The sequence below is a fragment of the Emydura macquarii genome, unplaced genomic scaffold, assembly GCF_026122565.2.
Source record: "Emydura macquarii macquarii isolate MOO-44397 ecotype Brisbane River unplaced genomic scaffold, CSIRO-AGI_Emac_v2 contig_2676, whole genome shotgun sequence".
Classification (NCBI taxonomy): Eukaryota; Metazoa; Chordata; order Testudines; family Chelidae; genus Emydura; species Emydura macquarii.
The window spans coordinates 9,156,576-9,168,856 of NW_027132813.1; the positions used below are offsets into that span (position 1 = coordinate 9,156,576).

At 46.2% G+C, this 12,281-nt stretch overlaps 1 protein-coding gene across 1 annotated transcript in view; it reads right to left on the reverse strand.

The window, feature by feature from the left end:
- Positions 1–12,281, reverse strand: part of COQ8A (coenzyme Q8A) — a 71,769-nt gene that overhangs the window by 14,289 nt on the left and 45,199 nt on the right. Inside the window, exons 6-8 of the mRNA XM_067564841.1 lie at positions 8,407–8,529; positions 1,662–1,747; positions 231–371 (exon numbers count right to left, since the gene is read on the reverse strand). Coding sequence (XP_067420942.1) covers positions 231–371; positions 1,662–1,747; positions 8,407–8,529 — 350 coding nt within the window. The remainder of the gene's footprint in view (positions 1–230; positions 372–1,661; positions 1,748–8,406; positions 8,530–12,281) is intronic.

Below are 12,281 nucleotides of genomic sequence, written 5' to 3' on the forward strand. Positions count from 1 at the left end.
CAACTGCTACTGGCTGAAGCCCTGAAACATACCCTTCCAATACTCTCTGTGCTTGTACTTCATTAACACAACCCAGGGCCTGCTTGTTATTTGTATAACACTTCAAATCCCTCTTTGTATAGTAAATGTGATGTGTCTGTATAGAGGGGAATGAAGCTGGAGTGGATTTAGGGCCTAAGGTTCATGGTGCCCATCTTAGAACCAAGAGAAACAGCAACCTACAAACCCACCTGGATCTTCATGGCAACTTCTTTACCATTCTTCAAGCGTGCCAGGTGAACCTGGCCAATGGAAGCAGCAGCAAAGGGACGCTCTTCAAAGAACTCCAGCTTCTCTCTCCAATTGGGACCAAGGTCGCTGTTCAAAGTTTTCTAGAGACACAGAAAAAAGTCAAGATAAGGAGAGCTAGGATCTAAGCCAAAATTTTACTTCCCTCTACTGGAAACCAGCATGTTCCTCTGAGATGCCTGGTAAGGTCCAGACTGCCTCTGAGTCTAATGACATACCTGCCCCACTTTCTAGACCATCTTCCCTTTGTAGCCACTGCAACTCTAGTCAGATATAACAGTCTCCATCCCCAAATAAATTCAGTAAAATTTAGACTCAAGCCAAACAGCCATAGTCTTGCTCAATCTAGAGACATGCAACACATTCCAAATAGAAGATTAAGATCTTAAAACAAAACACACAGCCACCTAAAGAGTTGATTGATGCATCAAGGCCTCTTATCTAGTGGTTTTCACCATCTTCCAGAAAAAGAGGGCAGGAGTTGGGGAAGAAGTCAGAGGGATATTCCTTTTTTATTATCATTATTCTTCCTTCTCTGTCATGCTCCCAGTCTGAACCAGAACAACCCAGGCACATGGCAGAAAACCATTCTAGGGAGATGCAGGATATAGAATTGTACTTGCAATCTGTTCTTAACAGCATTTTGATACACTGCCAGCCTGTTATTTCACTTTCCATTCCAACATGTGTGGAAGTTTATGTGGATCAGAGTATTATGCAGAACAAACAATTCTAGTGAGTTAATTTGCCTCAATCCTCTTTACTGATCTTTGTAGTTTTAAAAAAAAAAAAATCAAAGATGGCAAAACTTATTTGCTTCATTTTGACCCTGCTTGAAGGGTCACCTTGAAAAGTTACTAGCTAAAATCTTCACTTTGCCATATTGACCTTCTTAGCTTTTACCCACTGACGTTCCATGAGACTGACACACCCAAGTGTCCAAATCACTTTTGAAAATGGGACTTAGGTGCTTTGGCAATTTTATCAACTCCTGCTTAGCAGAGACTGGAAAAAGAAGCAAAGCAAAAAAGCATAACAAACAGAAAATGTGATATACATAACAGCCTTTAAATTATGCCAGCCTAGCTTTGTGGGTGGGGAGTCCTAGCACTGACACAGAGAAAAGGTTTTCACTCAGCACAGAACTAAATTTCTTGTGGGTGGGTTTAAGTTACAGGGAAAGAAAAATTCAATCAACTTTTGTAAATCCTTCCAGCTCTACTAGCTGCACCCAACCCTTATTAAAGTCAAAATATTTACTGAAAGAGTACTCTAAAAATAGCAGCCCCTGCTTTCCCCTGGGGCAATTCACAGGGTGTGTTTATTCCACTCCTACACCCTCTCCCCGTTAAGCAGGACAGAATATTCCTCACCATCATTTGCTTTATTGGCATAAAGTCTGCACTCTGACGTACACGCTCAAAAATCCTCTGGAGATGAGGGTTGATGAAGGCATTATCTGCCAGGAGGAAAGTACAAGCTGGTTAGAAAGAGGGAACTACACTCATAGAAATTCACACTTCTAAACAAGCTTCTAATCACTAACGTGCATATGAGCCCATTAGATCTCTGTGCCCCAAAGTCCTCCCTTCAACTACAACTGTACAAGGATACTGCTATGTACAGAAGCCAAGTCCAAGATTACGTTATGATTCAAAATTCTTCCCAACCCTGCAAAAATGGCATTCTAGACTACCCACCCTGAGCATTACCTTTGGGAAGTTGGTAACCGGGAGAAAATCACCTGCACAAATCCTGGGTCAGGAGAAGTGGCAGGAACAAAGGGTGGTTGGGGACAGAAGAAGAGCTGGCACAATACAGCTTCCATTCTATCCCCATCCTCCAGACCAGAACAGAATGACCATGACCATGTTGTACTTCTCTGCACTCCATCCGCCCCGTCACAGTCACAAATTTAAGCATAAACACTTGCAAGAATAAAATCTCATGACATACAATGTATTCTAATATTGGTTTTCCAATGTTTCATCAGCATCTTAATGAACAAAGCAAACAAACATCAGCATGTTCTACACTTATATGGCAATCCTGCTGCTACAGGAATGCTGAGAGGAATTATTTGTGGTGATGTATGACGATTCTTAATGTGGTGCAAGTAGGGATAAATCTAAAACAATGGAATAGTGTTTTATGCAAAACATACAATGTAATGCACAGATCTCCCCCCTCTTCCCCCACCATGTGCAAAATTAACACTGCATTTGTATACAGATACAGTCACTATACTATAATGTGTAAAAACTCAATTCTGGCTGATTGAGACTGCTCTACAGGTTTGTGTGATACTAAAGATTAATACCCAGCCACACCCCAAATGCCAAATTTTGGTTGAGAAACGTTGTCACTGATTCCAGCACAAGCATGCTAGAAGTACTTAAGAGAAGCACAGCAGGGGCTGAAATAACAGTCAACCAAGACTTGAAAGGATTTAACCCACTGATATTTAAAGAATCAAGAACAGAAAGGATGGGTTCTCCAAAGGAAGTCCTCTGCTTCACGCAGATCAGGCTTCCACAAAAATCTCAGAGCCCAAAGAAAGCACACCGCCAACATCCTATGACATTTCCCACTTTAAGGGCACATTGCGAGACTAACCTCAAAATTCTTTATTTATGGCTCCCCTACATCTTGTAAAATGTGTGGAAGTAATTTCAAGCCACCATCCTTATTTTTGGAAGATCTGTCCAAATAAGACATCAAATTATAGAAATGGAGGTTACTTACTGTAATTGACGGTTCTTCGAGATGCGTGGTCCCTCCCTATCTGGATTCCAGACATGGGTGCGCATGTGCACCATGCGCAAGAGCTGGAACAGTTCAGAGTAGTGTTTGTCGACCCATGTGCATGCCTCGCGTGGTCCACGTGGTATGCCCAAGGTCTTATGAGGCTGCATGGTTCGACGCCCCTTCAGTTTCCTCTTACTAACAGGCATCAAGCCTGCAGCAGAGGGGACGAGGGGCGGGACTAGAAGCCAGATAGGGACCACACAACTCACTCCCTAGCATAGTGAGCAGTAACCAGTATGGAGGTGGGTGCAAGAGCTCATCAGATGTAAAGGTTTGTAGGACTGCATGGCCTACTGGTGCATCACTTGATGGGTTGGCTATGGCATAATGTGCAGTGAACAAGTGAATAGAGGCCCACATTACAGCCCTACAAATGTCTTGCCATGGGACTTCGGCGAGGAAAGCAAACGTAGCGGCCTGTGCTTGTGTGGAGTGAGTTTTGATGCTTGGTGGTAGCGGGACTTGGCAAAGGAAGTAACACTCCATGATACATCAGGAGATCCACTTAGAGATGCGTTGGAAAACGAGCACGCAGCCTTGACAGTGCTCCACTATCACGACAAAAAGGTCTTGGTGAGGCTTGAAAGGGGCGGGTATGAGAGAGATAGAAAGCTAGAACACAACAGACATTGAGGGAGTGTAGAGTGCACTCTCTGTTGGAGGAGTGTGGTTTGAGATAAAAGACGGCGAGATGGATGACCTAGTTGAGATGGAACGGTGAGGCCATCTTGGGAAGAAACTTGGGGTGGAGCCGTAAGGAGACTTTGTCCCTGTGAAGGGAAGGTCTGCCATCATGTCCGCCAGTTTGCTGACTCTCTGGGCTGAGGTGAGGGCCACCAGGAAGATTACCTTCATGGATAGGTAAAAGTGAGTGGGCAAGTGGCCAGGTGTTTGAATGGTGGTTCTGTGAGGGCAGAAAGGACTAGGTTGAGGTCCCCGATCGGGGTGGGTTCCCTGATGGAAGGGAATGTGTTCAGTAGAACTCGTAGGAAGCAAGTATATTTCGGGAAGCTAAATATGGAAGTTCCATCTACTGGTGAAAGAAAGGCACTAATAGCTGCCAGGTGTACTCTTACGCAGGAATGGGCAAGGCCTGAACAATGAAGGTGGAGTAGGTAATCCAGGATGGTCCATATGGACATGTTCGATACAGCGTAGTGGTTGTCAGAGGCCCAATTCGTGAATCGCCTCCATTTGGCTTGGCAGCAAGCTCTAGTTGCGGGGCATCGACTACTTGTAAGTACTGGTATGCAGCACGCATTATCTATTTGCAAGCCCCATCCAAATAACAGGCCAGGAGGTGGAGAGGCTGCGGGTTGGGGTGCTGGATCTGACCCTCTTGCTGGGTGAGTAGCCAAGGGGGAAGAGCACTGGAGGGTGGGTCAAGACATGAAGGAGGTCTGTGAACCAATATTGTCAGGACTAGAATGGGGCTAGGAGTATGAGTGTCACTTGGTCTCGTTTCACTTTGTGGAGAACCTGAAGAATGAACAGGATGGGCGGGAAGGCATAACGGAGGTCTGACGTCCACAGGAGGAGAAAAGTGTCTCCTTGTGATCCCCATCCAAGCTCTCCACTGAGGCGGAAGAGGGGAAATTTGCTAATCTCAACTGTGGTGAATAGGTCCCATCAGTGGGTGCCCTTCTGCTGAAAGACATTGTGAAAAGTGGGGTCCTGGAGTTCCCACTTGTGGTTGTGATGGAAGGAATAGCTGATCTTGTGTGCCAGAATATTGTCCATACCTGGTAAGTGTGTTGCTTGTAATGTGATGTGTCGGAGGCACCAGTTCCATAGCTGGATAGCTTCGAGGGACCGGAATCTGGCTCAACCTTGCTTGTTTACGTACACCACCGCTGTCTTGTTGTCAGAGAGGATTTGTACATGTTTGCATTGAACAAGAGGAAGGAGCGCTTGACAAGCGCGTTGGACTGCCCTTAGTTCTAGGATGTTGATGTGCATCCTTGTCCCTGGTGGACCATAGGCCTTCTGCCGTATGGCTCCGTGTGCATGTGTCCCATCCTGCAAGCGAGGCATCCATCATGAGGGTGATGTCTGGAGTGTGCTGATGGAACGGGGTACCCTGAATAACTTTAGATAGGTTGCACTACTGCAGGAGTTCTCAAACTGGAGGTCTGGACCCCTCAAGGGTTTGCAAGATTATTATTGGGGGGGATCAGTGAGCTGTCAGCCCCCACCCATGCCATGGCTGCGGCTGTCAGCCCCATGCACAGCTGACATTCAGAGCCCTTCAGAGCTGGGGAGCTGGAGAGCAGCAGCTGCTGCTGGCTGGATGCTCTGAAGGTAGCGCCGTCCCCAGCAGCAGCACAAAAGTAAGGGTGCCATGACGTGGGGGTGGCATGGCATGGGGAGGGTGTCATCACAGTCTGAAATATTTTCAAAGGGGGTCCCAGAAAAAAGTTTGAGAACCCCTGCACTACTACGACAGGGAGGTTATCACCGGTGGAGATAGGGAGACTTTTGTTCAGGTGGTTCTTCTGTCGATCATACACTGTTCTCAGCCACTGCTGAAAGCATCTCATATGAGTCGGATGTGCGGAGAGAGAGAAGTGGACGCTACCACGTGTCCCAGGAATGAAAGACAGTGGCAGACTTGTGTATGCAGACAGTGTTGGAATTGTGCCATGATGGTAGTGACAGCGATAAATGGTCTCTTAGGAGAAAGGCATGTACTGTCCAGGAGTCCAATCTGGCTCCAATGAACGTGAGCTCCTTGGTCAGTATGAGGGTAGACTTTTCTTCACTGATGCCTATACTGAGGTTGGCAAGGAGATCCCACAGAGTCCAAAAGATGTTGAGCAAGTGGTCATGGGATGACGCCACTAAGAGCCAGTCATCCAGGTACGGGAATACGGAGTGGCCCAAGTGGCACATATATGCTATCACAACAGCAAAGACCTTTGTGAACACACAAGGTGTGGTAGCAATCCCAAAGGGGAGAACACGGAACTGGTAGTGGGATTGCTCCACCATATAACGAAGAAATTTGCCATGCGCAGGATGGATGTCCACATGAAAGTAGGCACCTTTTGGAGGAGTGTGTGTTTCCCTGTGGAGGAGGCATATCTGTGTTCGGTCCACATGGTTGTTCCGAGGTAGATGTCAGGGTGGGAAGATGTGGAATTCTATCAGATAACTATCGGTGGGTGGTAATCTTGCTCAAATTGTGTGCAAATAGAGCAAGACGGCCTTTGAACAGATCGGGGGAGCTGGCAACAGGGTGGGAAGGAGTTTGCAGTTCTCTGATGTTGAGTCAAAAGGGTTGTCTCAGAGGGCATTTATGGAAACTAGAGGTAGCAGAGATAGAGGCGGTGGAGTGTTGAGGGTGTTGGGAGCATTGATGACAACACGGTTGGTCCTGCTGGTGTGGAGGGTAAGGTTGGTAGACAGGTCGGTGCAGGTACTTGGGTCAGTAAGCCAAAAAGTGTCACTCGAGAGTCCTTCAAGGAATGAAGGCTCATCTGTTTTGTCACTAAAGAGCTTCTGGTTGTCAAAAGGAAGATCCTCCAAGGTCATTTGGACCTCCTTAGGAAAACCATATGTTTGTAGCCAGGAGTCACTTCTGAGCACCGCCTCAAATGCCAAGGAGCGAGCCACCGTGTCTGCTGCATCCACTGCCTCCTGGAGGGAGGCTCTGGAGACCAGTTTGCCTTCGTCAATGAATGCCTTAAACTCCGCTTGCTTGTCCTCCTGGAGGGAGGCATGGAATTCTGCTAGACTTGAGTATGACTTTACTTCTCTAGAATGGCCTGGTAGCTGGCCATGAGGAATTGGGAGGCTGGCAGAAGAACAGATCTTACAGCCAATGAGGTCTTGCTTTTTGGTGGCTCTAACTGGAGGAGTGGTCCTGGGGTGTTGTTGCCTAGCCCACTGAATGACTGCTTGCACCACAAATGAGTTTGGTGGTGGGTGTATTAAGAGGAAGTCAGTGTTCTTAGACGGAAAAAAGAACATTCTTCTCAGCATGTTTAGCCATTGGGGTGCACATTTAGCTTTAACTTCCAGCCATGGATGTCATTATGCCTTTGTCTGCTAAATTAAAGAATTCTCTACTATCAAATCTTCTCCCCATCTAGATCCTTAAGAGGTGACCTGATCACAGACTGCAATCTAAACTGACTGGTAAACAGAAAATGAATGGCAGTGGGACAATAGAGCCTATCTAGTTCCCACTTTACCACATTTTAACCCTAAGGATACTATTCTTCTAGCTGAGAAACAATTAGACACCCCCACTTTGGCCTGTCAGCACTGCTCTGAGAGAGAGATTTTGAACAAAATATGTTCCCAGAAATTGATCTCATGATGAAAGTCTCTATAGCTCCATTACCAATCCAGTCACCTAAAAGTACCCAGCTTCAATACAGCAGATATACATGTGAACATGGAGGAAGATACAGTGCAAAAGAGAGCATTTGGAAAAGGTCATCAGGCATTTAGTACATGGAGAGAAGTTAAATTAAATCACACTCAGCACTACAGCAAAACAGAAGGTAGTTTCCCCAGACACAGCCAAATAGGCTTGGGTGTAGTAGGAAGATTGAGGCAGCAGTCTCTCTCCACCAGGAGAGTTCACAGGCCAGTGAGCCATGTGAACAAGCCAGGGAGACTACACCATCACTGCCCTAGATTGTACATGGGTGCAGTTTTGTGCTATGCGAGGGTTTGCAGGTGTACTTTGAAGACTTGTGTTGATCGCATGCTTAACTAAGAACAGGACTGTGCTCTCATCTGCCTTCCCCGTCTGGCTGGTACATTTACTTGTTGAATTTAACCTCAGTCTTTCAGCTGCCAGGTTTGTAACACTTGTTTTAAGTTTCAGGATTTGATTTTTACCTTCACCCATTCTCACGGTACATGGCCATCTTATTTTAGGCCAATTCCAGAAGGGTTAACTAGGCTTCAAATAGTTACTGGAGTTTGGCACTCTATAGGACTTAATTCATGTTTACAGTATAAACGCTGAGAGGAAGAAGGATGTGTGTACAAGGGAGAAGGATCCAACACCCACATTCCCTACCATTTCAGGGAACCACAGAGAAATAAACTTATCAGTCAATTATGCAATTTTGTAATCTTCATTCTCCCATGAGGAAGCTGCTCAGCTAACCTATCACCATTCACTTGAAGCCATTTTACTAACTGAGGACAGTTTGCTGTGCTGCTGGCTTGTAAAAAGACCTTGATGTCCAATGTCTCTCATTAGCAATGCCTTCACACCCTTCCTGTCCCGTGTACAGGTAAAAGAGCCACTAAATAGAAGTTGACAAACACCACAGACCTGCTACTTACCTTGAATGCTCAACATCTGTCCTAGCTTCAGTGCAGCTCCCCGCACCTTGCACAGAGTTCTCACAATTCTTTCTGCATTGGCCTCTGACAAAAAGGGGCTGGAATCCATAACTGCTTTCTTTCCTGAGAGTGGTAAGAGATTATTAAAATGCTTTATGAATCCCATTGATAAGCCCCCCACATAATCCCATCCTACCCTCCACCTCCTTTCTCTCAATAAATCAACATACACATTTATCCTCCATCCAGAAGAGCAGCATGAAGCCATTCCCAGAACACCTCAGAGAAGCAGCTCTGAGGCATGTGTAACAATCAGGGTCCAGACACCCCAAGGGGAGAACAGGGAATCTCACTCTCAAAGAGTAAGCAATTGAATCAACTGGTTGTATACAATGGTAGTGTATAAAAATATCAAGTAAGGTCTTTTATGAAAACCTGTAATGCTTTGAACTAGCAAATCAAAGAAAAGATAACAGTGGACCACTACAGCTAATGGAAAGACACCAAGACAAAAGGGAATTCCCTGTGTTAACCTTTCATAATGGTTGTTCTTCAAGATGTGCTGCTCATGTCCATTCCACGTTTGGTGAATGTGTGCCTCATGCACCAGTGCCGGATATATTTTCCCCCAGTGGTATCCAAAGGGCTGACTCTAGTGTCCTCTGCACTGGCATGTGTATGTGCCACCATAAGGGGCGCTGTCGGCCACCACCTCCCTTCCTCTTCCTTTTCCCCTCCCCCCCCTCCGGTTCCTTCTTGCCAGAACTCCGACAGAGGGAAATGAGGGTGGATCATGGAATGGACATGAGCAATGCATTGCAAAGAACAGTTATGACACGTTAGTAACCGTCTTTTCTTCTTTGAGTGTTTGCTCATGTCCATTCCATGTTAGGTGACTCACAAGCAGTACCTCTAGGAGTGGGCCAGGAGTTCATAGATGTGCCAATTGCAATAACATTCTGCCAAAGCCAGCATTGTACTGGGCCTGTTGAGAGATGGCATAATGGGGCATGAAGGTGTGAACAGAGGACCACATCATGGCTCCTCAAATGTCCTGTACTGGAACTTGAGCTAAGAAAGCTGCTGACAATGCTTGTACTCTTGTTGAGTGAGCTGTCAGAGTGGCAGGGAGTGCAACCTTTGCTTGCTCGTAACAAGTCTGGATACAAGCAATGATCCAGGAGGCAGGTCCCAGATAGGACTGGGAGCTCTCAGGAGTGAGGACTGTAGCCAACCCAAGTTCTGGGGAAGACAAGCAGCCTGGCATGAGTCTTGGGTCATTCCCCATTCCCTTTCTGTCCTCCTTTAGGGCCAAGGAGCACCCTCCTCCAGCATGCAACTTCTTATGCCTTTTCTTTGGCAGCGGGGATGGTGACCGATGCCGGAGGGGTGCCTCGAGCCAACATCAACGTGCTGGGCGCCGAGTCTGAACAGCCCAGCTTGGAGGCCAGTCTGAGAGTCAACTCCATCAGGAGCCTCTTAATCTGATGCCCCAGTCTGTCTTAGTGCGTGGTCTGAAGTTCCTACAAATCCAGCACTTATCCCAGACATGGGTCTCAACCAGGCACTTAGGCAGCTCTGGTGAGGAGCATTCATGAGCATGCCCCATCCCTGGGGTTATGTCCCCTGTGGGACTAAAACTACAACTATCACTAAAACTACAAACTCTTAACTTATCTAATATCTATATACACTAATGCTAAAGGGGAAATCACTGGTAGTAATGCTTGCCAAGGCAAGGGACATTTCAGCACCATCACAGACAGTAAAAAGGAACTGGGAGAGGGAGGGTGGTGCATCACTGGCGCTCCTTATACCAGCACATACGTGCGCCTCTGCAGAGGGCGCTAGAGTTGGCCCTATAGATATCGCTGAGGGAAAAAAATTTCTGGCACTGGTATATGTGACACACACACCTAACATAGAATGGACATGAGCAAGCACTTAAAGAACCATAAGTCACCTTGCCAAGAAAAAAGTCCTTTTTAAAGCAGGCTTGTGTCTGAAATTTTGTATCTAGAAACTGAGTGGTAGCCTCTAAGCAGAAAACTGTTTCTGAAATACTGGATCCTCTCTAAAACAAAAGGCATGCTGGGAAACTATTCAAAGACAACAACAGGTAACATATTAGAAAAGATAATGTGTTTCAAATGAAAGTATAAAGCCTGGGGATTGCATCTTTATGTTTCTTTTCTGTGTAACTTATATATGTGTGCTCTGCCTTATTATTTCATCTTTGAACTTGTGATTTTTCTATTAAATAAAACTTTATTTTTACCCCCAGCAAGTCTCCAGTGTGCACACTGCATGGAGTGTGCATGCATGGGATGACAAATGAGAGGGAAAAGCCCAAGTGTCTGGTAGTTAAGAACTCTGGGTAGATGGATTTGGGAAGACATGGGACTGGAAGGATGGTTGGGATCACCCTGCAAGGAGTAACTGGGCTGGTGGAAGTCAGTGTGAGACCTTGTGCTTTTTAGCTCGCTATTGGTTTCCAGGCTCTGAGCCACAGCAGCTTAACATTAAGGAACCCAAAGTTACAAGGCAGGCGATGACAGAACTCCTTACTGGTTTGGATGATCTCAAAACGTCACAGGTACAAGTGAGCAAAGGCAAATATAGGCTTTGTGAAAAGTCCTGTGGTGCTTTGCAAGATAGGAAAAAGCACACCCCACAAGCTGTGCCAATCCACCTCCACCCTCCCCAGCACACCTCCCCCTGATATTGCCATCCTGAGCAGAGAAGACACACAGCTGGCATGTGCTAGGACTAGTGAACCACAGAGACCGTCAACCTTTTGTCTTCATTTGGGACCTAGACCTCGTTAGAACAAAACACCGGTGCAAGCTGACCTAACTATGCCTTCAGATACAGCAGCAGAACCAAGTCAGTCCCCACCCTGTACTATCAAGTAGCTTGCAAGGGATGAAATATATACATATTTGCAGCTTTAAATTCCTGTCAACTAAGAAAAACTGCATCTCAATTCCAGCTCTGCGCGGTTTGGTTAGGATGCTGTGATTGAGGTCACTCTTTCAGTGATGTTCACTGCAAAGGATTCCTTAGTCAGCTGCCTGCTATCTTTCCAAGTATTTGTGACCATGCAGGATGTTTTAATTCCACCCACTTTTCACCCCAAGCTGCTCTTTATTTTAAGACTCCCTCAAAATTCTTTACTCATTTGATTCACTCGACAAACATGCATTTTGTTCTACTGGAGATGTATTCCTCAGGTCCCTTAGCCTGCTGGCCAGAATGATGGAGTGTCATCACTATGATGCCAGTTCCTTATTTTACTTCCTTACTCGTGAGTGCCAGCCTAGCCATCCCCTAACTGGGGACTCAGCTTTAATTTCTGTCATTTCTACTGTGCTCTTTAAACAGAGTAACAGCTCAAGCTGGTTATGAACTCATTGTTCTGTCTGAATTTCAAACTCATTCCTCTACAGCAGTGGTTCTTAACCTTTCCAAACTACTGTACCCCTGAAGCCTGAGTCCCACCCCCACGGGGCTGAGGCATGTAACTTAGTTTCATGGCGCCCCTGTGGCTCCAGGCAATTGCCTTTCTTGCCACCCCCAATACCAGCTCTGCACTTGCGACCCCCCTCTAAAACCCCAGGTTAAGAAACACTGCTCTACAGAGAAGACAAATTCTGCTGGCCTCACTCTCACAATACCACCAATATTAAAGTATGTGGGATTAGGCCCAATGTCAACATTATTTAGCTCCCCAACTAAGCAAGTAAAACCTGCCACTGAACAGGCTCACCTGCTGGTTCCTACAGGCACCTGTGACAAGCCTTCAATTCCTAACAATTAGTTGCTACAAGCCATGAGAACACTCCTTTAAAGAGGAGCTTGGGGGGGAATATTAG